At 41.1% G+C, this 22,795-nt stretch overlaps 1 protein-coding gene across 1 annotated transcript in view; it reads left to right on the top strand.

Moving 5' to 3' along the window:
• The window catches only part of ints11 (integrator complex subunit 11), a 34,931-nt gene extending 16,166 nt beyond the window's left edge, over positions 1 to 18,765 (top strand). Inside the window, exons 10-18 of the mRNA XM_078558053.1 lie at positions 2,178 to 2,367; positions 4,620 to 4,703; positions 4,813 to 4,902; positions 6,522 to 6,684; positions 8,741 to 8,848; positions 10,690 to 10,751; positions 10,847 to 10,989; positions 12,398 to 12,527; positions 18,357 to 18,765. Coding sequence (XP_078414179.1) covers positions 2,178 to 2,367; positions 4,620 to 4,703; positions 4,813 to 4,902; positions 6,522 to 6,684; positions 8,741 to 8,848; positions 10,690 to 10,751; positions 10,847 to 10,989; positions 12,398 to 12,527; positions 18,357 to 18,425 — 1,039 coding nt within the window. The 3' untranslated portion in view covers positions 18,426 to 18,765. The remainder of the gene's footprint in view (positions 1 to 2,177; positions 2,368 to 4,619; positions 4,704 to 4,812; positions 4,903 to 6,521; positions 6,685 to 8,740; positions 8,849 to 10,689; positions 10,752 to 10,846; positions 10,990 to 12,397; positions 12,528 to 18,356) is intronic.
• Positions 18,766 to 22,795: the final 4,030 nt, after the last annotated feature.

The raw sequence follows: 22,795 nt of genomic DNA, 5'->3' as shown, positions 1-22,795 counted from the left end.
ACTTTACAAAAATTCTGAGAAAAGTTCTGAAATCCAGCTGATAGTCAGCTTTTTTGCTGAGAACTCCTACCCAAGTCCTTAGATCACCACAGTCCCAAGGTCTCACTTACATAAAAAATCAGTCAATTCTTCTTGGTACTTAAACAATTAAAGCCATTCAGATGTTAGCAATGATCATGTAACTGCAGTATTGACTTTACATTGCTTAAAGATACTGTTTCATATGTTATAAAGTCTGGCAAAAATACTGTTTTAAATATTTTCCTTTCAGCTGCACCTGACTTGGCTTCCCTCTCTTGTTCTCCCTTAGTTAAACGTGATAAATAATTTATATGAGGGGGCGGCTAGCTCAGTTGGCTAGATAGCTAGTGTGTAGATCAGAATAACACCAACTACGCGGGTTTGATTCCCGTTCCGTATGATCCGACTTGGGACCTGCCTCATCGCCCCCTGCCCCTGAGAGTGGAAGACAACGGCAAACCACCACTGACAAAAACTGCCAAGAGAATGGCTCAGGGTTAAACATCGGCAGACAAGGACCTGCCTTTGGGCTAAGCACACATGAATGCAAAAACAAATTCAACTTTTAATATGTTTCTTGTGTGACATTGTTCACAGCCACATGTACACCAATGACATCCAGCTCTACCTCTCTGTTGTCAGTATGTTTTTCCAACATCCAGTCTTGGATGAGCTCAGATTTGTTCCATTTCAACATCGGGAAAGCCAAAGACATTGCCTCTGGTCCCCACCGATTCTATTGCCCCTTCCTTGACCATTGTTTTAGGTTGATCCAGACTATTTGCAAACTCTGTCCTATTCGACCCCGAGCCGAACTTCCAGCTGCAGTCCACTCAATTATAAAGATTAATCCACTTGACCTCCATAAAATCACCTATCTCTGCCCTTTGCTCAGCTCATCTGCGGACAAACCTCCTCTATGCCTTTGTCACATTCAGACATGACTATTCCCATGCTCGCTTGGTTGGCCTCCCATCCTCTAAACTTCAGCTTATCCAACACTCACCCCACCCTGTCTCTGCAACCCCCACCAACTTCTGCCTCTGGCCTGTAATGCGCTCCCCATCCACCTTCACCGCTTCTGGCTGTTCACGTGCAAAATTTCCTGAAAATGAGATGAGGTAGATATCAAGCTATACAAGATGTTCAATAGCAATTTGAAAAAATAGGAGTGTGCTTCCCAGTCCCCACCGATGAGTCATGATGGACTCAAGTCTTCCATGTCTCTACCTATCAACACCATCTTCCCCCTCTGCTCCTACCCCCTGCCATGCACAGAAGACCCAGATGAACCGAGTACTTCCAAATCTCAAATCCCAGGTCTCATTTCCTCACAGGTCTGGTTTCTGTATCTATTTCATCCGCAAACCAACAGTGAGTGCCCCCACACCATGCTTCCTGTCAGTTCCTCCCAGCCCAGCACTTCCTCTTTCATTTGCATGGGTTTTTTTTGTATTTTTCTGCAGCTCTGATGGCACAAATTAGCTGTATTAATAATATGTTGTAAATTAGTTAGCATAACATCTGGCCATTAAAACACCATGGGCCAGATTTGCTGCCAAAATAACGGTGAGATTAATGCCATTTTCATCACGTGTGTGTGTGTGTGAGTGGTACAGCAACTGCAGGAGTGAGGCATGTGCACGGTTAAATATGAATATCAAAAAAGTTACAGTCCAAGATGCAACATTAGTTATCTTTGTGAGAACAGCATCTTGCCGTCTGCCTAACCGTTAAACAGCCTCGAATACCATGCAGGCGCTGTACCTGCACAGTAGATGTGATCTAAGCCAGCTTTGGATATTTAGAGCTTGTAATTAGTAATATTAATACCCTTTTAACAATGTGGTAATTGTTAATTACTGCAAGTCAACATCTCTGATGCTGAAAATTAGCTATTGCATCATGGAGTCTGAGTTCACCAGGTTTTGGACTTTTTGGGGCAATTTCAACCATGTCAATTTTTTAAAGAATTTTTGCTTTTTTTTCTGTCTATCCCTTCATCCAGCTTTTCTTTCGGTCTGTTTATTTCTTTCTCATAATTAATTTGACATTGAATTTACCCACTAATTCACTCTCATTCAGCTAAATCACCCATGATAATACACTGACTGATAAAGACGGTTTCAGAGTTTGATTGTCATGTCTACTTTCAGGGAAAGAATGAACTTGAAGGCACCAATTTACTTCTCAACTGGATTGACAGAAAAAGCTAACCATTATTATAAATTATTCATTACATGGACCAATCAGAAAATTCGGAAGACATTTGTACAGAGGAACATGTTTGAGTTCAAACACATCAAGGCATTTGATAGGACATATGCCGACAATCCTGGACCAATGGTATGTTGCTGTCGTATTTTGACTTGTTGTTTCGATCTGCTTCAAATCTTTTAGTTGTGTACAGAAATTTCTGGTTCCAAAAAAGTTTGTTTGTTTGAGTCGATATAAACATTTTAACATAGACCAGATTCATATTTTGAACTAAAAGCCTCTATATGCCTATAGTCATGACATATGGTTGAAACCCAAATGGTACAGAAGGTGGTACTAATTAAGGTGTTAATGGGGTGAGAAAGTTTAGTTGCAAACAGAGACTAGAGAAACTGGGGCCCTTTTCTCAAAACAGAGAAAGTTGAGGGAGGATTTGATAGAGGTGCTCAAAATTGAGGTATTTTGATTAGATTAAATGGAAAATAGTATTAATGCAGTGATTTTACTACTACTGGTCATTTAGTTGGTAACTGGAAAGGCCTCATTTAACATCGTGACCAAAAGAATGAAGGAGATATTCGGAGAAATCTTTTTATGCAAGAAGTTGCTAAGAGATTGAATACTTAATCAGAAACTGAGGGAACCAAAATTCATAACTATTGTAAAAAGGAAGTTGGTAAATATTTGGAGATGGTAAATTTTAAAGGGTATGGTGAAAGAGTAAAAGAATGTTACCAAACTGCTAGGTTGTCTTTGCGTGCTGCAAAATTCTACGGACAGAATTTCACCCATGTCAGGCGGGCTCGGCAGGGGTGGGTGGGGATGGTTGGGAAGCTGACCACCGCCCGCAATCGGCACCAGACCGCGATTTCACGCTGGCGGGCCTTAAGCGTGAAACGCGAGCGGCAGCACTGAGTGCTGCCTGTGCGGGTGGGGGATGGTGGGGAGGTGGATGGCATGGTGATTGCAAGCCGGGCGAGCACGATCTTCGCGCATGCGCGCAAGTGAGTGCTTCATAATCTCCCTGAGGCAGCTCTGAGATGAAAACATATGAAAAAAATAAATAAAAATGCAATGAAACATGACCCTCATGTCCCTGCTCATGTGATAGAGTCACATGCTATTAATGAAAAATTAAAGTTTTTATTTTATTTGCTTTTGGAAACCTCATCCCGCCCGTGGATGAGGTTTCCAAAAAAGTGCAAAGGCCACTTGGCCTTTTCGCCTGCCCGCCAACCGCAAGGTTGGATGGGCAGTGAAAAGTTTCTCATAGTTAACTTTTTATTGACCTTAATAGGCCTTTTAATTGTCAGCGGGCAGGCTGCCAACTCTGGCGCACGCCCGCCGACCGAAATATCGCGTGAGTGCACTATGACACTCTCCCGACATCATCTCACATCATTTTACGCTCGGTTGGGTCGGGTGCGCACCCACCCGCCAAGCAAAAAATTTTACCCTTTGACTCCCTAGCTCTGTCTATCTAGTTTATGTCCAATATATTTGAACAACCCAGACACTGATTTTAAACTTCTTTCTCTATCCTCTTTGTGTCAGTTACAACAAAAGTGTAGTTCCATGGGTGCTGACAGCTTATCAGAGTGAGGACTCTTTATGTGTGAATGTTGTCAGACTATTCAACCATAAAGGGCATACTGTCAAACCTATCCCTGTACTCACCCAAGAACAACCCATTGCATTCCATCAGGGATTCCTGGATAGTGGTCAGGCACAGGAACACCAGTTGTGGTTGTATTCTCACTCCTTAGCCTGGTGGCACTGAAGCCAATTGTAGTGACTCAGCTACCATTTTAATGAGATTAAATAACTGACTAGACCAAATCTGAGACTTCTGGCCTATTTAGCTGAATGGTTTCCTACACTGGTAGCTGTGTACCAGTACTTGGGAATTCACAAATGTAGAGTTATGCTTTTGAAAAGAAAATTAGGCTCTCATAAAACTGTTCTGGATATTAAATTTGTACAAAATCCTACTTGGAGCTTTGGGCAAAAATGCCCAATCCCGAATTAGAACCAACAAAATCTCACCCTATCTTATTTTCAGCACCTTGCTCTATACCCCAACAAAAATAACATTTGGAATGAGCCAGAATTTGGGCTTCCGGTTTCCAGGTTGGTGTGGATTACTGGATTTTTGGAGATTCTAATAATTGTTTGAATTGCCTGTATTCGAAATGTTTACCTGTCCTTAATTACTATCGATTATACTTTAGCTGTCTTTGGCGTTTTGATTTGTTCAGTCATTATATTTCATTATCCTCACAATTGTGCTCTATTTGACTATGAAATTAAAATGTAAAAGTTTGTACCATGATATTTGAATGAATTAGTCATCTTGAAGGTTGATTTTTTTTTCCCCTCAGGTTGTCTTTGCTACGCCAGGCATGCTTCACGCTGGGCAATCCCTCCAGATTTTCAGGAAATGGGCAGGCAATGATAAAAATATGGTAAGACAGCAGGCCCACTGACACCTAGTTTTCAACGTTTGCCTTTTCTCAGCTATAAGTTCAAAATTAAATATCACCTGGGCTCTAATATGCTTGGTTGCTCTCTCAGGTCATCATGCCAGGGTATTGTGTACAAGGAACCGTGGGACATAAAATCCTCAGTGGCCAGCGGAAACTCGAAATGGAGGGCAGGCAGACTGTAAGTGTTCCTTTGCATACGTTAATAAATTGGGCTTTTAGACATTCAGGATTGTACAGAACCAGAAAAGACCATTGTGGTCCTCTTAACCAGCCCCAAAGCAAAAGGCTTTTGTTGCTGTGGTACTTCATCATATTGATTCACATCAAGTTAATTGCTTTGCAGTGTAGTGACTGGTGAAAGCAAGATCCCACAAAATGGTAGTGATTTGAATGACCATCCGTGTTGTCTGGCAGTATTAGTTGAGGAAGCAATTTATTAACTCCCTGAACTTCTTGCAGAAGTCCTATGGGTTCTTTAACACCCTTCTGATCTGGAAGAAGGAAGGAACTTTGGTTTAATGTCTCATTTGCAGGACAGCTAAGGCAATGGTTAATGCCTCTGCGTTCTCCTTCCCATTATCTTTCATTATTCTGTATGTAAGCCAACTGACCTTGATGACTTTTCTACTTTTAATTTAGAGTTTAAACTTTCAATAAGGTCTTCCCTAATTGTTTTTCTTCCTGTGTAACATTCCCAACTTCATTGTCTGTTCTTGTAGCTCAGATAGCTAATCTCCTCTGAGTTTAGTAACCCTCCTCTGTATCCTCCCTGAAACCAGGATTTCCTGATTGTAATCAATGGCCAAAATTGTCTTAAATTATCCACTAGGACCCCTGATGCCTCTCTGTATTGTGTCCTGTATTCTTCTACCATTCATCTTGCAGTTCCAATACTTCTTCCCCATCTCCACCAGCAATTGTCCACATTTGGCAGCTGTTAGACTGAGCCATAATTCATCCAGATTTCCTGTAATTGGTGTGCTTAATCCCTGTTATTTGTAGCTCTTCCTTCCCTGCTGCTAAATTTCATATCATTAACAAACTTCAACAGCATTGTTTTTGTCCCCACCCTGAATCATTTATGTACATTGTTTAAAAAAAGCCTCATCACTAATTCCTCAACCGCCCAATAATCACCTCCCTTTATCTTGCTCTAGCTCCATGTCCTTTGTTTCCTGTGACTCAGCCAATTCCTGACTTGCTGCAGGAGCTTCTTTGGGGCTCCAGCTGTTTCACTGAATAAAGATTTGCCTTGAATATATTTACAAAAGTCATCCACTTTAATGGCGTCTTGTATTTTTGTAATTTTAATCTCATTATTTTATTTTCCTGACCAGTTCTCTAATCTATTTTCATAAATACCTCTGACTTTGGTCCATTGGGATGTATACATGAGGAAGGACATGTTCACACTTCTTTATTAGTGAACTAGCGTTGTCATTTGGGTCAGCTTGTCTATTTTAAAATTGTAAACGTATATCATGGGATGTGCTGAAACCAGCTGAGGAGGCCCTTTATTCTTCATATTATTAGTCAAGTTGATCTTGTCTCCTTTTGTGCTATTATTAGAGATCTCTTGACTGTTAGGCATTGGGAGTTACAACATGTGTCACAAAATAGATTTATTGTTCATTGTGTCTTAAACATGGTTTGTCTTCAGGATTTTTTTGTATTAAATCTAAATTTGGAATTGAGATTTTGAGTTTCTTTAATTAAAGATCATTTTAATTCTATTCGATTGAAAATAGTATTTATAATACTGCTCATTACTTCTGTTGTTCATGTTATCCTCCCCAGCTAGAAGTGAAGATGCAGGTGGAATACATGTCATTCAGTGCACACGCTGACGCCAAAGGCATCATGCAACTTATCCGTCAAGTGGAACCACAAAATGTGCTGCTGGTCCATGGAGAGGCTAAGAAGATGGGATTCCTTAAAGAGAAAATTGAGCAGGAGTTCAGTAAGTATCACTGAAGCTCGCATACGGTATTATTACCCTCTGCAAGGCAAATATCTAATCTTTTCATGTGAAGAAAATATCAAGTATTACATAAAATAAGAATAGGACAAGATATTCAGCAAATTGGCATTCTCTACCAGTTTGCTAACAATGAGGATTTCATCTTTTTAATCCCAATTCCCTTTTCTCACATTCCTTAATTGATACTTTAGGAAACATCTTTATTAATTCTGCTGATGGAGCTGTATATACCACATTTTCACAGCCTTTTGCATGAAGAAATTGTTTCTGAATTTACTATTGATTGGCTTTCTTTGGATTTTAAGATAATGTCCTTTTCGATCTAGATTCTAATACAGGAGGGCAGTTTTTTTTCTCTCTTAACCCTGCTATTCCCTTCTTCATTACAAATACTTAAGTCAGATAACCCCTTAACCTCTCTTTAACCCATGTTTATCCAATTTTTTGACATGGCTAAATCCCATCACCCCAAGTATCATTCTGGTGAATTATTGCTGTACTTACTCCAAGCATTTGCTTTTATATTCTATATGTCTCGCGATGAAGCCCAGAGCCCCTTTGTTTTATTTGATTCCTCTTAATGATTTATATACTCGGACTACTAAATTCCTTTATTTATCTGCACTGTTCTGTTTCCTCGTTTAGACTGGATTTTCATCTGTCATTCTTGTGTCCAAAATGTACTACCTCACAGGATAGTCTATTACTGTCATTTACTTAATTGAACTGTCCTCCTCTTAAACCTCACCACACTTCCTAGCTTAGCATCGTTTGGAAAGTTGGAAATACTTTTCTATGTACGAATCTCAATCATTTAATATAAAGTGTAAAGCTGGGCTCCTAGCAGCAATCCTGCGGAACATCACTTGTCATTATTTGTCAAGCCAAGAATATTTCTTTAATCCCAACTGTTTTCCTTGCACTTCCTAATCACTTTCCTATCCAAACGCAAAGTTTAACCAACAATCTGTTATGCAGAACCTTATCCAACTGAACTCTAGCTGGAATTTGTGATATTTATTGTGCTTTGACTGACCCAGTGTAGTGATTTAGTACATTGCCTTTTGTATCTCTGGGACCTGGATTTGAATCCTCCCAGACAGCTTGGACAGAGGTGCCCTCTCTGCCAGCTCTAACGATGCCATGTAAAATTAATTTGGATAGAATTAACCTTGGTGCTTGTGTGTACAAAGCCCAGGACAGCCCACATTCTGGGATAAATTGGCACTAACTGGGTAACTCACTGAGAGGCCATCAAGAGGCTGATGTGTGAAGTGAAGGGATTTTCCGGCCCCCGTCGTGGGTGGGCCCTGCCATGGGTGAGGCGGCGCCCCAGCCAGAAGCCCATTAACTTGCGGCGGGATCGGAAGATCCCAACAGCGGGCGGATGTGGAAAATCCCACCCGAAGAAAATCACACTGGTACGATGGGAGTGCTGTTCTCGGGCGGGATAGAGTGACTTTTAAACTGCATTTGGTCTTGTTATACCCAGCTTCGAGGTGTGTAATATAAAAAAAATTGTGCCCAAAGGAGAAACATTCATTGTTCTTGAATGCTGATATCCCTCACCTCAATCAGCACAAAATGGACCCCCAAAAAAACTCACGTTTTCTTTCCTTTTCTTTCCTATGGATATAATTTTGAATCATTCCACTACCCAGTTGGAATGAAGCAAAAACCCTTTGTATCTGACAGACTTCCGCTTGATGAAAAGCCTGATTCCCATTGGTATCAAGTAGCTCATTGATGTCATCTGATGTCACTGTCCCCAAACACAGCCCTCAGATGTGGCGTTTCTTCCCATCCCAGTCAGGAATGTGGCTGCTCATTCCAATTGCAGATGAAACCTCCCCAAGTATGATGATTACCTGTTCTGGCAGTTTGTATTCCCAATGTGCCAATCCACTGCCAAGGTGCAATTTCACTAATTTTTTGTAAATTATGTTTTGTTGCTGGCATTTTCAATACATTTTTGGTTTAACGTGGTGGAGAGAAGACTTTTAATACTTATTCACATTTTTGTTTTTTTGTTCAGGTATTAACTGCTACATGCCAGCCAATGGAGAGACAGCCGCAATCACCACTAATCCCAATATTCCCGTGGATATATCTCTCAGCTTGCTCAAGGGAGATTCAACTCTCGGTAACAGAATAGGTCTTAACCTTAAGATTTAGGAAATAGCCTACTTTTTTTTTTAAAAAGACCTGAGATTCCCTTTATAAGTAAAAGTATGATTGAATTATGGCTCCAATGTTTAATGCATTGCCCAGCCTGGAACTGAGGCACACCAGTCAAGATTGCCCCAGGTTTGTTCACAGATCTGTTGGTAGGGAAGGGACACACAGATAACTCCAAGGTAAGAGTCACGTGGGCAATCGGTTTATGCTCACCTAACTTATATTATCAACTGGAAAACACAGGTGCTTAGATATTGGCCAAAGAAAAGCTGGAGTTCAGCAGTGATGCTCGCTGTTGTTGAATAGCTTGCCCACGCTTATTATCTGCACTCATCTATGAGAGGCAATTGAGCGAAGTATCATAGCATGACCAGCACCTGTGGAACTATCTGCCAGCAAGACTCTTTGCTTCAGCAGTGGGGCGAAAAATAATTAAATTAAAGAAGGAAGGACATGCATTTATCTAGCACCTTTCACAATTTCAGGACATCCCAAAGTACGTTTCAGCCAATGAAAGTGCTTATGAAGTTTAGCCATTGCTGTAGAAAGCACAGCAGCCACTTTGCCCACAGCAAAATCCCACAAGCAGCAAATTGATAAATGACCAGAAATTCAAGTTTAGTGATAATTGAAGGATATCGGTCGCAATAGCATGAGAGCTCTTCTGCTCTTCTTCAGATAGTGCCATGGGATTTTTTTTTTACATTCACCTGAGAAGGCTCCTGATTTAATGTCTCACCCAAGAGGTGGTACATCTACCAGTCCTCAGTATTGCATTGGGACTTGAACCACAACTTTGAGTTAGAGGTGAGATGATGTTCTTGGTGGTCACTTGCAAAAATTCTTCCTGTGTGCCTATTTTCCTCGAAACTTCCTCATTAGTTGTGTCTTGTTGAACTAATCTTCTTCATATGCCTTAGAAACCACATCTCTGCTGCCATTAGTTCATTTTCCATTGTCTTGCTTATATTCCAACTTCCATATCCATGTAGTAACGTTAAGCAGATGCAGCATTTCCGTAATCTCTTTCTGCTTTCCATAGGGATGTTCTTATTTCTAAAGACGTGTGAAATTGTTTTTGTGAAGGTTTGTTTGCAAGTGTTATGTGCTTGCTGATGTCTTGATCACCTTCACTAAGTGAAATAGTTTGGCTATTTTCAACCCAGTTTCTGGTGAGCGCAGGTCCTTACTACAAAATTTCCCTTTATCTGTGTCACCGTCATGTTTCATTTACAGTCTGACAGACCACAAGAGTAGAAGATATGCAAAATGGGAACGCCACATATAAGTGCAGTGGAAGTTTTATTATTGTGGTGTGAAGTTTAACCTACATTATTGATAGAATGTAGAAGCATCTTTACTGTGTATGTTAACTGACAGAGCAGCTGATGCACTGGATGCACAATTTGAAGATAGGTCCATTCCTATCACAGACATTTTGATTTTTCTTTATACTGACATGGACCAAAGACAGTATGATAGCAGGTCAGTGTTAGACTGTAATGCAGGAGACTATCACTCCACTGGTATTCAAAGAACAGGCCAGTAGCAACCTGGAGACCCAGGAATTTGGGTCTGCGCGAGTGAGTGCCACTGAGAAGCCACAACATTCCATGATTTATATTGTATTGAAGTAAAATTCACTACAATTTCCTGCAGAGGTTAAAAACTTCAACTTATTAGATGATTTATAAGAAAATAACAAAACTAAATATTTTACATTTCATAAAAACTATGTCTGTAAGCACGGTCACTGCTACTGATACTTGCTGTGATGTCTGTGACTTTTCTCCCCTTGTTCTGTAGGCCCAGTACCTGATCCAAAGAAACCAAAACTAATGCATGGTACACTGATTATAAAGGATAATGTGAGTAGTGCATGTTTCATGTATTTTTAGTGGAAATTTGGGAATAATTGAAGGAAAAATTAAAAGTCATCCATTCCTGTTGCTTTTACGTTTAGAGCCTTCGCCTAGTTTCACCTGAACAGGCTGTGAAAGAGCTGGGTCTCAGTGAGCATCACCTTCGTTACACGTGCAAAGTTCAGATACAGGACCACCACTCAGAACAGGACACCTTAAACCGAATATACAACCACCTGAAAAAGTGAGCACATTACCCTACTTAGGTCAACGGAGGCAGTAACTAGCTCCACTTGTTTTTATTTTAACTGTAGCAGAATACAGGGGTGAAGTTAGACATATGAATCAACGAAAAATGTGTCACTCAGAGCAATGGCTGAAAAGGATAAAAAAACACAATAATAAAGCAAGAAACAGCCAAATGTGTACACACAAGGAACTATGAAACTTAAAAATATATAATTCAAAACTGATTATTGTTCTGTTCAATTCACTGCTGAGGTGCAGGAGATATAATGAAGGGTTTTTTTGTATTTTCTCTCCATTGCCATTATGATTTTGAATCTGCTGCCATACCTTCTCAGGTTTGGTGGTTTCGGTTCCTCCTACGTTTGGATCCCGTGTCCCTTATGAGCAGCAATTGACTCGCGTTGCATAATATCTATTTATATGATAGCATAACCCTAGGGATGTTACAATTCTTCTCTTACGAACTGGTTATTGTGTCTTTAACTTGTGATTTCACAAATTTCTTCAATCTGTCGCAATTATATTGATCAGAGAACAAATTAACATCAAGCAACAGTTATGATTGGCCTTACTTAATTCAAACAAAACACTTTATTCCTTGAAATAATACAAAATAATGAAAATGCTACACTTCCGCACATCTGTCATTCATCTTCGACTTAAATAACCTCTCCCCACCGTCCTATATGCTAACCTTCTGAGTGTAGGCAACAGTTGGCCCTAACAGATTTTTGTTTAAGAGTCAGACAGCCTATTTGTGTTTCTGTCTCTGTTCTAACCCCCTGCAGTCACAACATAGAAGAGAGCCTAATATAGAAAGTTTCCGCTGCATATCTGGGACAAGAGACTTCTTAACATATTGGGTGTGAGGTGGTTAGAAATTACCAATGCAAGCTAAAAAAAACTGGTTATTGTTTAAATCTTTGGGAAAAGCACTTCAGTACCTAGCTTATTAGCATATTAACTATTTTTTCACCTTAGTACTAAAAAAACAACTTTTGAGTGACTGTGCTATCTGGTAAACCTTTATGTTTAAATGTAGCTTCAAACCTTTTCTGTGGCAATATGGACAGAAAATCCCAAAGAATGACAAATATCTATTCTCCAATTGGTGACTAGGTGTCCTGTTCTGGACTGGACCCCTCAGTATTACATATATAACTGATTTGCATAAATGATAATACAGATAAATATTGTTTTCTAGGAACAAAGACAAGGGAGAAATTAGCTAACGAAGGGTGAAAGAGTCCAGTTGCTGGTGAAGGGTGAAAGAGTTGTTGGCCTTTAATTTGAGTCCTATATATATAGTTACTGTTTATAAAGCATTAAGATACAAGAGCTTTCAAAATTGCTCAACCGGTCAATTTTTAAAATTCTTTCCTTTCTTCAATGTCTTCTTGAAGCATCTTGAAGGACTATCCCATTCAACATCTCCCTGATGGCTCTGTGATGGTGGAGTCCATTCTCATTAAAATCAGTGCAATGTCTGATGATCAGAGTACTAAAGATGTGTTAGTTTCATGGACCTACCAGGTGAGTGAAGCAATTTTGGAGAGTCGGTGACTTTCATGCACAGTGGGGAATCCTGCAAAATTGCAGCTTCTGTTTAGAATGTTCCACATGTTATCAGACATCCAGCTAGAGGCTCGGTGAATGTCTTTCACACTCCCATGTCCTGTTTTATATAGGTCAGTAATTGGTGAGATTGGGTAATGTCCAAAGATACCCCACACATCTAAAAGTGCCCCTCCTCTGAAAAGGAGGGCGACTCTGCTAATATCCAAACTAGTGCCCTTAAGTGAAGAAATGTGACAAACTGCAATTGTGAAATTAGATTGAAGGATGTAGCCAATCCCTCAAGATGCCCATCAGTGGAGAATGCTGCCAGTGACCTGTGAAACATTGTCTGCGCAGCAGGGGGTACGCGTGTGCGCATGTGCAGGCGGGTGGGGGGGCGCGGGCGGGGAAGCATGTGTGCCCATGCTGGGGTGCATGTGTCTGTGCGGCATGGTGTTTGTCTGTGTGGGCGTGTGTGTGTCTACTTCCAGGATCACCCACAGTTTGAAACATAGCTTAGCAGTTAGATTAACATATTACCCTATCTATCTGTGAATGGTTGAGATAGCCAAGTGCCTCAGCAGACCCGCCAGTAGAAGTTCCCTGATCTGCTTGCTATATTTACAAGATGGTTGCTATGATGGTCAGCCAAATGTTGAGGAGAATCTCCTCAACTGGCGAAACAGAGATCCTGAACCTTTGGCATAGCCCATACATCTATGAATAACGATCTTTCTCTCACTGCAAAAGGGTGTGAAAAACCCTTTTTCTAAAGGCAGTCATTTCATTCTGAGATCCAGTGTAAGTTAATTTCTGTTCGTGAGATGGTTTGCAGATTTACCTGTAAACAGAATTTGCAAGTACCCAGCAATCTTCACATTTATCTCACAATTGACCTCTTGGCCAATGTAGACCAGCTTCTACCGAATAGATTGGCGATCCACCGTTAAGGGTCTAATTTTTCCTCCATCTCCACCAATTTTGAAAGGTTTGGTAGAGAAACATGCAGCCCCAGGTCTCCTCAGAAGTAACTGAGCAGCCTTGAAGGGACAGGTCCGGTTAGTAGCGAAACATCAGACCTCGGGCTATCCGTGTGCAATGTCATGGGAGACAAGTTAATTTGGATAATTTATTGTACCATGGAAATGAGGCCCAGTTCCTGCAATTCTGACATTCGCATTTCTGAAAACAAATTTCAGTAATTTGCCGTGGAGATGGTTTATTTTTGTGGTGCCCTGACTCTGGAGTGTTGTGTTTACATTCAGCCATTAAGTGAGTATTTTGTTGGTCAGTCTATTTATAAGATTTGAAGCTTCTAGCAAACTCTTGTTGTGGATGCTGAATTTGCTTCAATATTTTAAAAGTTTGAATACCTGCTTAAAGGGGAACGCAAACTGCACCCCAGCAGAAGTCAGGAGAGGCAGAGGAGGAATATCCAAAACAAAAACAGAATTACCTGGAAAAACTCAGCAGGTCTGGCAGCATCGGTGGAGAAGAAAAGAGTCGACGTTTCGGGTCCACATGACCCTTCAACAGAACTGAAGTATAGTTAGGAGAGGGGTGAAATATAAGCTGGTTTAAGGTGGGGGGGCGGAGGGAGAGAAGTTGAGGGTGGGGTGGTTGTAGGGACAAGCAAGCAGTGATAAGAGCAGATAATCAAAAGATGTCACAGACAAAAAGATCAAAGAGGTGTTGAAGGTGGTGATATTATCTAAGAAAAGTGCTAATTAAGAATGGATGGCAGGACACTCAAGGTACAGCTCTAGTGGGGGTGGGGTGGAAAGACTGACGAGGTATTAGTTGTAGATTTAAAAATAATGGAAATAGGTGGGAAAAGAAAAATCGAAATAAATTATTGAAAAAAAAACAAAGGGGAGGGGGAGGAAATGGGGTGGGGATGGGGGGAGGGGGAGTTTAAGATCTAAAGTTGTTGAATTCAATATTCAGCCCGGAAGGCTGTAAAGTTCCTAGTCGGAAGATGAGGTGCTGTTCCTCCAGTTTGCGTTGGGCTTCACTGGAACAATGCAGCAAGCCAAGGTCAGACATGTGGGCAAGAGAGCAGGGTGGAGTGTTAAAATGGCAAGCGACAGGGAGGTTTGGGTCTTTCTTGCGGACAGACCGCAGGTGTTCTGCAAAGCGGCGCCCAGTTTGCGTTTGGTCTCTCCAATGTAGAGGAGACCGCATTGGGAGCAACAAATGCAGTAGACTAAGTTAGGGGAAATGCAAGTGAAATGCTGCTTCATTTGAAAGGAGTGTTTGGGCCCTTGGACGGTGAGGAGAGAGAAAGTGAAGGGGCAGGTGTTGCATCTTCTGCGTGGGCATGGGGAGGTGCCATAGGTGGGGGTTGAGGAGTAGGGGGTGATGGAGGAGTGGACCAGGGTGTCCCGGAGGGAACGATCCCTACGGAATGCCGCCAGGGGGGGTGAAGGGAAGATGTGTTTGGTGGTGGCATCATGCTGGAGTTGGCAGAAATGGCGGAGGATGATCCTTTGAATGCGGAGGCTGGTGGGGTGATAAGTGAGGACAAGGGGGACCCTATCATGTTTCTGGGAGGGAGGAGAAGGCGTGAGGGTGGATGCGCGGGAGATGGGACGGACACGGTTGAGGGCCCTGTCAATGACCGTGGGTGGAAAACCTCGGTTAAGGAAGAAGGAGAACATGTCAGAGGAACTGTTTTTGAAGGTAGCGTCATCAGAACAGATGCGACGGAGGCGAAGGAACTGAGAGAATGGGATGGAGTCCTTACAGGAAGCGGGGTGTGAGGAGCTGTAGTCGAGGTAGCTGTGGGAGTCGGTAGGCTTGTAATGGATATTGGTGGACAGTCTATCATCAGAAATTGAGACAGAGAGGTCAAGGAAGGGAAGAGAAGTGTCAGAGACGGACCATGTGAAAATGATGGAGGGGTGGAGATTGGAAGCAAAATTAATAAATTTTTCCAGGTCAGCATTTCACTTGCATTTCCCCTAACTTAGTCTACTGCATTCGTTGCTCCCAATGCGGTCTCCTCTACATTGGAGAGACCAAACGCAAACTGGGCGACCGCTTTGCAGAACACCTGCGGTCTGTCCGCAAGAAAGACCCAAACCTCCCTGTCGCTTGCCATTTTAACGCTCCACCCTGCTCTCTTGCCCACATGTCTGTCCTTGGCTTGCTGCATTGTTCCAGTGAAGCCCAACGCAAACTGGAGGAACAGCACCTCATCTTCCGACTAGGCACTTTACAGCCTTCCGGGCTGAATATTGAATTCAACAACTTTAGATCTTAAACTCCCCCTCCCCCCCATCCCCACCCCATTTCCTCCCCCTCCCTTCTGTTTTTTTTTCCAATAATTTATATAGATTTTTCTTTTCCCACCTATTTCCATTATTTTTAAATCTACAACTAATACCTTGTCAGTCTTTCCACCCCACCCCCACTAGAGCTGTACCTTGAGTGTCCTGCCATCCATTCTTAATTAGCACTTTTCTTAGATAATATCACCACCTTCAACACCTCTTTGATCCTTTTGTCTGTGACATCTTTTGATTATCTGCTCCTATCACTGCTTGCTTGTCCCTACAACCACCCCACCCTCAACTTCTCTCCCCCCGCCCCCCCCCACCTTAAACCAGCTTATATTTCACCCCTCTCCTAACTATACTTCAGTTCTGTTGAAGGATCATGTGGACCTGAAACGTCGACTCTTTTCTTCTTCACCGATGCTGCCAGACCTGCTGAGTTTTTCCAGGTAATTCTGTTTTTGTTTTGGATTTCCAGCGTCCGCAGTAGTTTTTTGTTTTTATCTCTGAGGAATATCCAAATACAAGTACTATTTACATATTTCAAACTGGTGCATAGAAACCATGCATGTGCACAGGGAGCCTTTTCAATGTTGAGTCCTCCCCTCTAGTTAAGTAAATAAATTTGCAAAGAGTTATGCTTGATAGAAGCTGTGTAATATAAATATGCCTTTGTTCCATTGGAGAATTGTCATTGGTTAATTGTTAACAGGACGTCTCTTACAGTCAGCAGCACTGTCACTGATTGGCTTCCTTACTAGTTTTTCATTTATTGCCAAATCTGAAAGATGGAGATCCATCATACAGGGCATCACCATGGTTCAGCTGAGTCAGAGATAAACCGATATAAGTAAGCAGTATGATTAGGTGATTACAAGTTCAGATTTTAACAGCATGGATGTCTAATAGGAAGTGTGTGAGCTTAAAAGTGGCACCAAACTGCAGATAAGAGGCATACTACACCACTTCTACATTACGCTAGTCTGATGATGTACTTCATATTGAGAGAACTTCTTTTTAAGGTATTTCCCATATGAGTGCTCAGTGTAGCGGAATCATAAACCATTCTTTATATTGAAGGTATAGGAGATTATAGTTGACTGGACATACATGGTGTCCTCCAGTAGCTCAAAAATAAGAAGCAACCACCTCTAGGAAGATTAGTAGATTGATGATAATTCTGTATTAAATTGAAGTGAGTGATTGTTCCATCTGCTGATTAGACTGTGACAGTTGGATTAAAGTGGGCAACAGAGCAGAACTGATTCATCACTCCCAGTCACCTCCATGGGATTGGGTGCTGATTGAATACTGTTTTGATTGAGAATTTAACCGGTTATTTATATTTACAAATAGTCCTCTGAAATTATACTGTCGGGATTGTGTTCCTTGGAGATTTTGTGATTATGATTATCACTGATTGTTACCTTTCAAAATACAGCTTGTAAACTCACTTCAGTTTGACTAATTATTCAATTTTCCAAATAAATCATTGATGATTTACACCCATGTAATCTTTTAAAATCCGTGACAGAAATTTGTAAAGGGAACTAAAGCTGGAGTAATTTTATTTATATTTTTTTTAATTACGTTACTCAATCTTGTCTTTTACTAGGGCTGACTGTTCTTAGATTGTCATTTGATCATTTTTCTTAGTGCTTGGTTCACTTAGTTGGATGTGAGTCTTTAACCTGCTCATTGACATGTGCAAATTAAATATTTAAGAATCTGTACTGTTATATAAACCTGTGTGACCCATGGAAAATTTCATTACTTAAATGAGACATTATGGAATTTTCCAGTATGCAACTGTTATCAGTCAGGCAAGGTAACTTCATAGTTTGTGCCCACAATAACACTGATTGGGTGTTGCATTACTTGGAGGTGGTTTCATTTTCTGTGGTAGAGGATTAAAAACTTACCAAAAGGTTAACTGCAGCAGAAGGAAAATTACACCGAGTTCACTTTTACAAGTGTGACCTGGTCAAATTTGAATACGACACAAGTTGCAAAGTTATTTGATCTGTTTCCATCAGATGAAAGCTTTAGCTCAGCAAAGCAACTCCCCCCCCCTGCCCCCCAGTGGAACTAAAGTGCAGTTGTTAATTAACATATTACATTTTATATGATGAACTGTTTAACAATAACTTGCATTTATATTGTACCTTTAACACCTTGAAAAATCATAGAATAGTGCAGTGCACAAGGAGGCCACACGCCCATCTACTCTTTGCTGAATGCTTCAGAGTGATCCACAGAAGAAATATTAAAAACTGAGCTAGAACATGCAAAGCACTTAAAAAAAAGGCAGGAAAAATCTGGCCCATCAACCTGTCCCAATTAGGACATTTAAAATCTGGAATATTTCTCTTTAATCCCCTTAGGTAACTAAAGCAATTCCAGGGACCCACTGACCCTGATTAACCAGGTCCTTATCTCTTCTGCAAGGCCTTGCCCGAGTCAGGTCTAATTCTTAATGCTGCTTCTGAACATACACTACTTACTGACTAAATATGCTTTTTCCTAGGATGAAGAATTGGGCAGTTACCTGATAACCCTATTAAAGAAAGGACTGCCTCAGTCTATTGCTCTCTGATCCACAGGGTTTCGGAAACAAATTAAACAGCACAGAAAGATTACCTTTTTGATATTTTTATATTTGCTTCCTATCTAAAAGAGACATGCCTTGCAGGAGTCAAGAAGTTATGTTAAATATGCTGTTGTTTATAGAGAATTGGAGATGGGGGCACTGAGACCTACGTAATCTGTAAATTACAACATGAGTGACTTTTTGCATTTTCTGTGGTTCCATTTTATTTTTCTAAACAGGCATGTTTTTGTGGGTTGGATTGGGAATTGAGAAAGGATGTGGCTCACATGCTGTTTCGTCTGTTATTTTACCAAAACATGTTTGTAAAATAAATTTTAAAAATAGAGTTTGGATTTTGTGATCTATTTTGTGTTGCTTTATGACATCCTCTGATAAGCAGAGATAAACATTGGCTTTTGTAAGCATTGCAGTCTGTTGAGTATCTGGATCCTCGAACGCAAGGCCAATATTCATGTCCACTACTACTTGAAACATAACTGGACCAGCTATATAAAACTACAAGAGCGGGGCAGAGGCTGGGAAATCTACAGTGAGTTACTCGTCTCCTGGCTCCCCAAAGCCTTTCCACCATCTATAAAGCACAAGTCAAGAGTGTGATGGGATACCCTGAATGAGTGCAGCTCCAACACTCAAGAAGCTCAACACCATCCAGAACGAAGCAGGCCACTTTTATTTTAACCTGATCAACTAACTTAAACAATAATTTCTTTCACCACTAGTGCACCATAGCTGCATTGTGTACTGTCCACTAGATGCACTGCAGCAACTTGCCAAGGCATCTTCGATAGCACCTTCCAAACCTGTGACCTCTACCCACGTAGAAGAACAAGGGTAGCAGACACATTGGAAAACCACCACCCTCCACGTGACACACCATCCAGATTTGTGAATATATCATTGCTGTTCCTTCACCAGGTCTGGAACAGCATCTTGAACTTCCTACCTAACAGAACTGTGGGTGTACCTACGCCATAGGGATGTCTCACCACCACCACCTCGAGGGCAATTAGGAATGGGCAACAAATGTTGGCCTTAGCATTGATGCCCACATCCTGTGAACAAATATAAAAGATTCTGAACTGAACTTGGTTGCATGTTCCAGTCAGGCTGGGCTGGGTCTTTGAAGGTCCAGTCTGAAGCAGCTGTGAGCTTCATTAAGCTATTCAATAGAGAACGGGAAAGGGCGCAGCTTCAATTAGCAGCTAGAGGTGTCAGCTGTGGCTCAGTTCATAGCACCCTCGCCTTTGAATCAGAGGGTTGTGGGTTCATGTCCCACTCCCGGAAACCAAGAACTGTGATTGTACTCGAAAGAGTTGCAATCTGTGACTGTTGATAACTCGAAAGAGTTTCAATTAGCAGCTAGACCTCTAGCTCAAAACACCCTGGACACCTAATAGGAATGGGGTCACCCAGTGAGTCTTCAGGCAAGAGGACCTATAGAACACCCCCAGATGATGTTGGTAAATATTTAAAGGCTTTTATCTGGGCCTTTAGTAACTTGTTTTGATCATTTCTTGCTGGCACTGAGACTTTCATACGCATTTGCTGCAGGACTTAATCACTAGGTAGGCCTCTAAGTGTCAATAAAGGTAAGAACCCATTGTTGAGTCTGCTTCTACATGCTCCCAGGCTTCCCTCAGCTCTTCCACTCTGAAGAGGATCCTGATACAAGCTGGTGGCCTTCAGGTGAACTTTGGCAAACATTCACCAATACAAGCAACAGCTCATGCCTTAGATTCAGGTACAAAATCCATAACTTTCAGTGTTCTTTCTCTCAGAAAATTGGGCCTCCATCTGGCACTAGTCGATATGTCAGCAAGGATTGATTCACCCTCACCTCTGGATGCACGGGTGATCCCAGCAGGGTATTGCATTGGAGGGGAATGTCCTACAACGGCCTCTCCCACAGTTATAATCGGTGCCTGTTAATTCATTTGGCATATGAACCAGTGTTTTCTTCAACAAAACGAGGCCTTAATTAGTTGACAAAAATTGTATTTTCCCAGCAAAGACAAATATAGATTCATACAGCACAGAAGGAGGCCATTCAGTCCAGTGTGCCTACACTAGCTCTTTGAAAAAGCCATTCAATTAGTCCCATTTCCCTGCTCTGAAACATATCAAAGACCAGCTATCATTCAAGTTCCCAGTTTATTATATAGTATTTTATGAGCTTTGAGACATGAAACAACATGACATTTTTGGAACAAACTCCTGAAAAGACTACACAGAAAAGATTGAAGCAAAAATATTTTTAATTAACATTTTTCTTAAAATACTTAAAATCCTAAAATAAAATTTCTTAAAAACATCACAATTAAAATGCAAACTACAACTTGAGAACTAAAGACCAGAAGTAGAACTAAATTTCATTTGAAGACTAGATTAAAATAAGACTTAACATTTCAAATAAAGAGACCAGAAGGAAACTGAAATTACTTTGAAGGAAAAACGCCCAGCCACCTGGAGTTCACATTAGTGTGGTTGGTTCTGGTACATTTTCATACTTTAGTGCTGAGCAAATCACTGTGTGCGTAACTGGACGATACTGGAGTAATCCTTGTCATCAAGTTAGTGGGGACCCTGAACGGGATTAAATTACTCAACATTATTCAATGCGCAGCACATACTTCTTCAAGAAGCTTCTCATGATTAGCAACAAGTTTTTCTTACCTTTCAGTCCATCCTCAATAGATTCTCAAATTGGATACACACCATGGGAACTGCACGCAGATTGTCAGATTCTTTTGAAACGTTAACTTAGTAACTCATTATTTCTGTAGCCACAAACAAAGAAAAAATGCTTTCTGCAACAATAGCACTATTTTCTTTCAGTTAGCCTACACTGGCTTCCAAAATGGAGGGTCCCTAGGAATGTAATATTTGTAGATGGACCCCAGTTGGGCATAAATTAATATTTTCAGGAGATCTTAATATTTGCAAATGATCACCAGCATTGTATTAATATTCGCACAGGGTGCAATGGAACTGGTTAATTTTGTGGCTGAGTTGGGATGGGGGCAGGAGGGGCAGTGTAATTCAAATCAGTTACTATTTATAAGGGGTTGAATGGAATTTGTTATTATTTGCAGAGTTCAGCAGCAGTGAGTTACTATTTGCAGGGCATGCCTGGAATATTTGCAGTCAGTTCTTCAGAATCTGCTAATATTTTGTGTAAAATTTACATGAAAGACACAGGTGGCTTAATCCAATGGGTCTATGCTCCACAAGTCCCTCCACCGACCCTATTTCGCCCAACCCTATCAGTATATTTGCAGGGATTGTCACGAGAGTCTGGTAATATTTTCAGAGGTGGTTGGAGAATATCTATCCCTAATGGATAAGTTGTTAACACTGCATCCATTGCAGGCATTAAGGGAAACTGGGACTAGAAGCAATAACAACATTTATTTACATAACTGAAACATAAAATATTGGGAGCACTCAACAGGTCAGGCGGCACCTGTGGCGATCTCTGCTGAGTGCAGCATTATCTGTTTTTATTTCAGATTTCCAGCATCTGCAGTATTCTAACATAATCTATCAATCTCAGTTTTGAAATTGTCAGTTGACCTCCAGCCTTTACAGCTTCTTGGGGGAGGGGGGAGGGGAAGAGTTACAGATTTCCACCATCCTGTGTGTGAAGACGTGCTTCCTGGCATCACACTTGAATGGCTTGACTTCATTTTTAAGGTTAGGCCTCTTTGTTGTGGACACCCCACCACAGGAAATAGTTGTTTTCCGCCTACACTATTAAATCCTTTGGGCAATAGGTACTCAATTATATCCATTTTATTGGAATTGATAATTAACCTAAATGAATATTAGCAACCAGTGTAATTATGAATCTAATGCCAACTCACTTTTATTTAAGTAAAATTAACAAAGCTGTGATACCCAAAAACATCAACCTAAACTTTAGTGTAAATTATCTTAATGCACATTTTCTTTTGTTTTTGTGTATTAGCCAGGATAACCAGAGTGCAGCCAGAGAGCTGCAATGGAGATTGAGATCTGACACATAGCGATTGCTGCAAGGACAGGAAAAACTTGGAAAAATTACACTGGACGCCAGTGACCAAATTACAGACTTCCTGTCACCTACTGAATGCCGATCCATGGTTTCAGGGCTCAAGATCCTAAACGGAAGAGATGGGGGATAGAGAAAACTATTTCTAATAGCTGGGAGTGGAGGACTAGGGAATATAGTCAAAAAATTAGAACCAGACCTTTTAAGGAGTGATATTAGGGACAGAATTTAACCCTTGGCGGGCGGGGGCGGTCGGGAAGCCGCCTGCTGCCCGTGATCAAGGCTGGAAGGCGATTTCAAGCCTTGAGTCCCACCCAGCGTGAAA

The sequence above is a fragment of the Cetorhinus maximus genome, chromosome 15 (assembly GCF_964194155.1).
Source record: "Cetorhinus maximus chromosome 15, sCetMax3.hap1.1, whole genome shotgun sequence".
Classification (NCBI taxonomy): domain Eukaryota; kingdom Metazoa; phylum Chordata; class Chondrichthyes; order Lamniformes; family Cetorhinidae; genus Cetorhinus; species Cetorhinus maximus.
The sequence above is the reverse complement of the archived record's forward strand: the minus strand, read 5'-3'. Positions and strand labels throughout refer to the sequence as shown.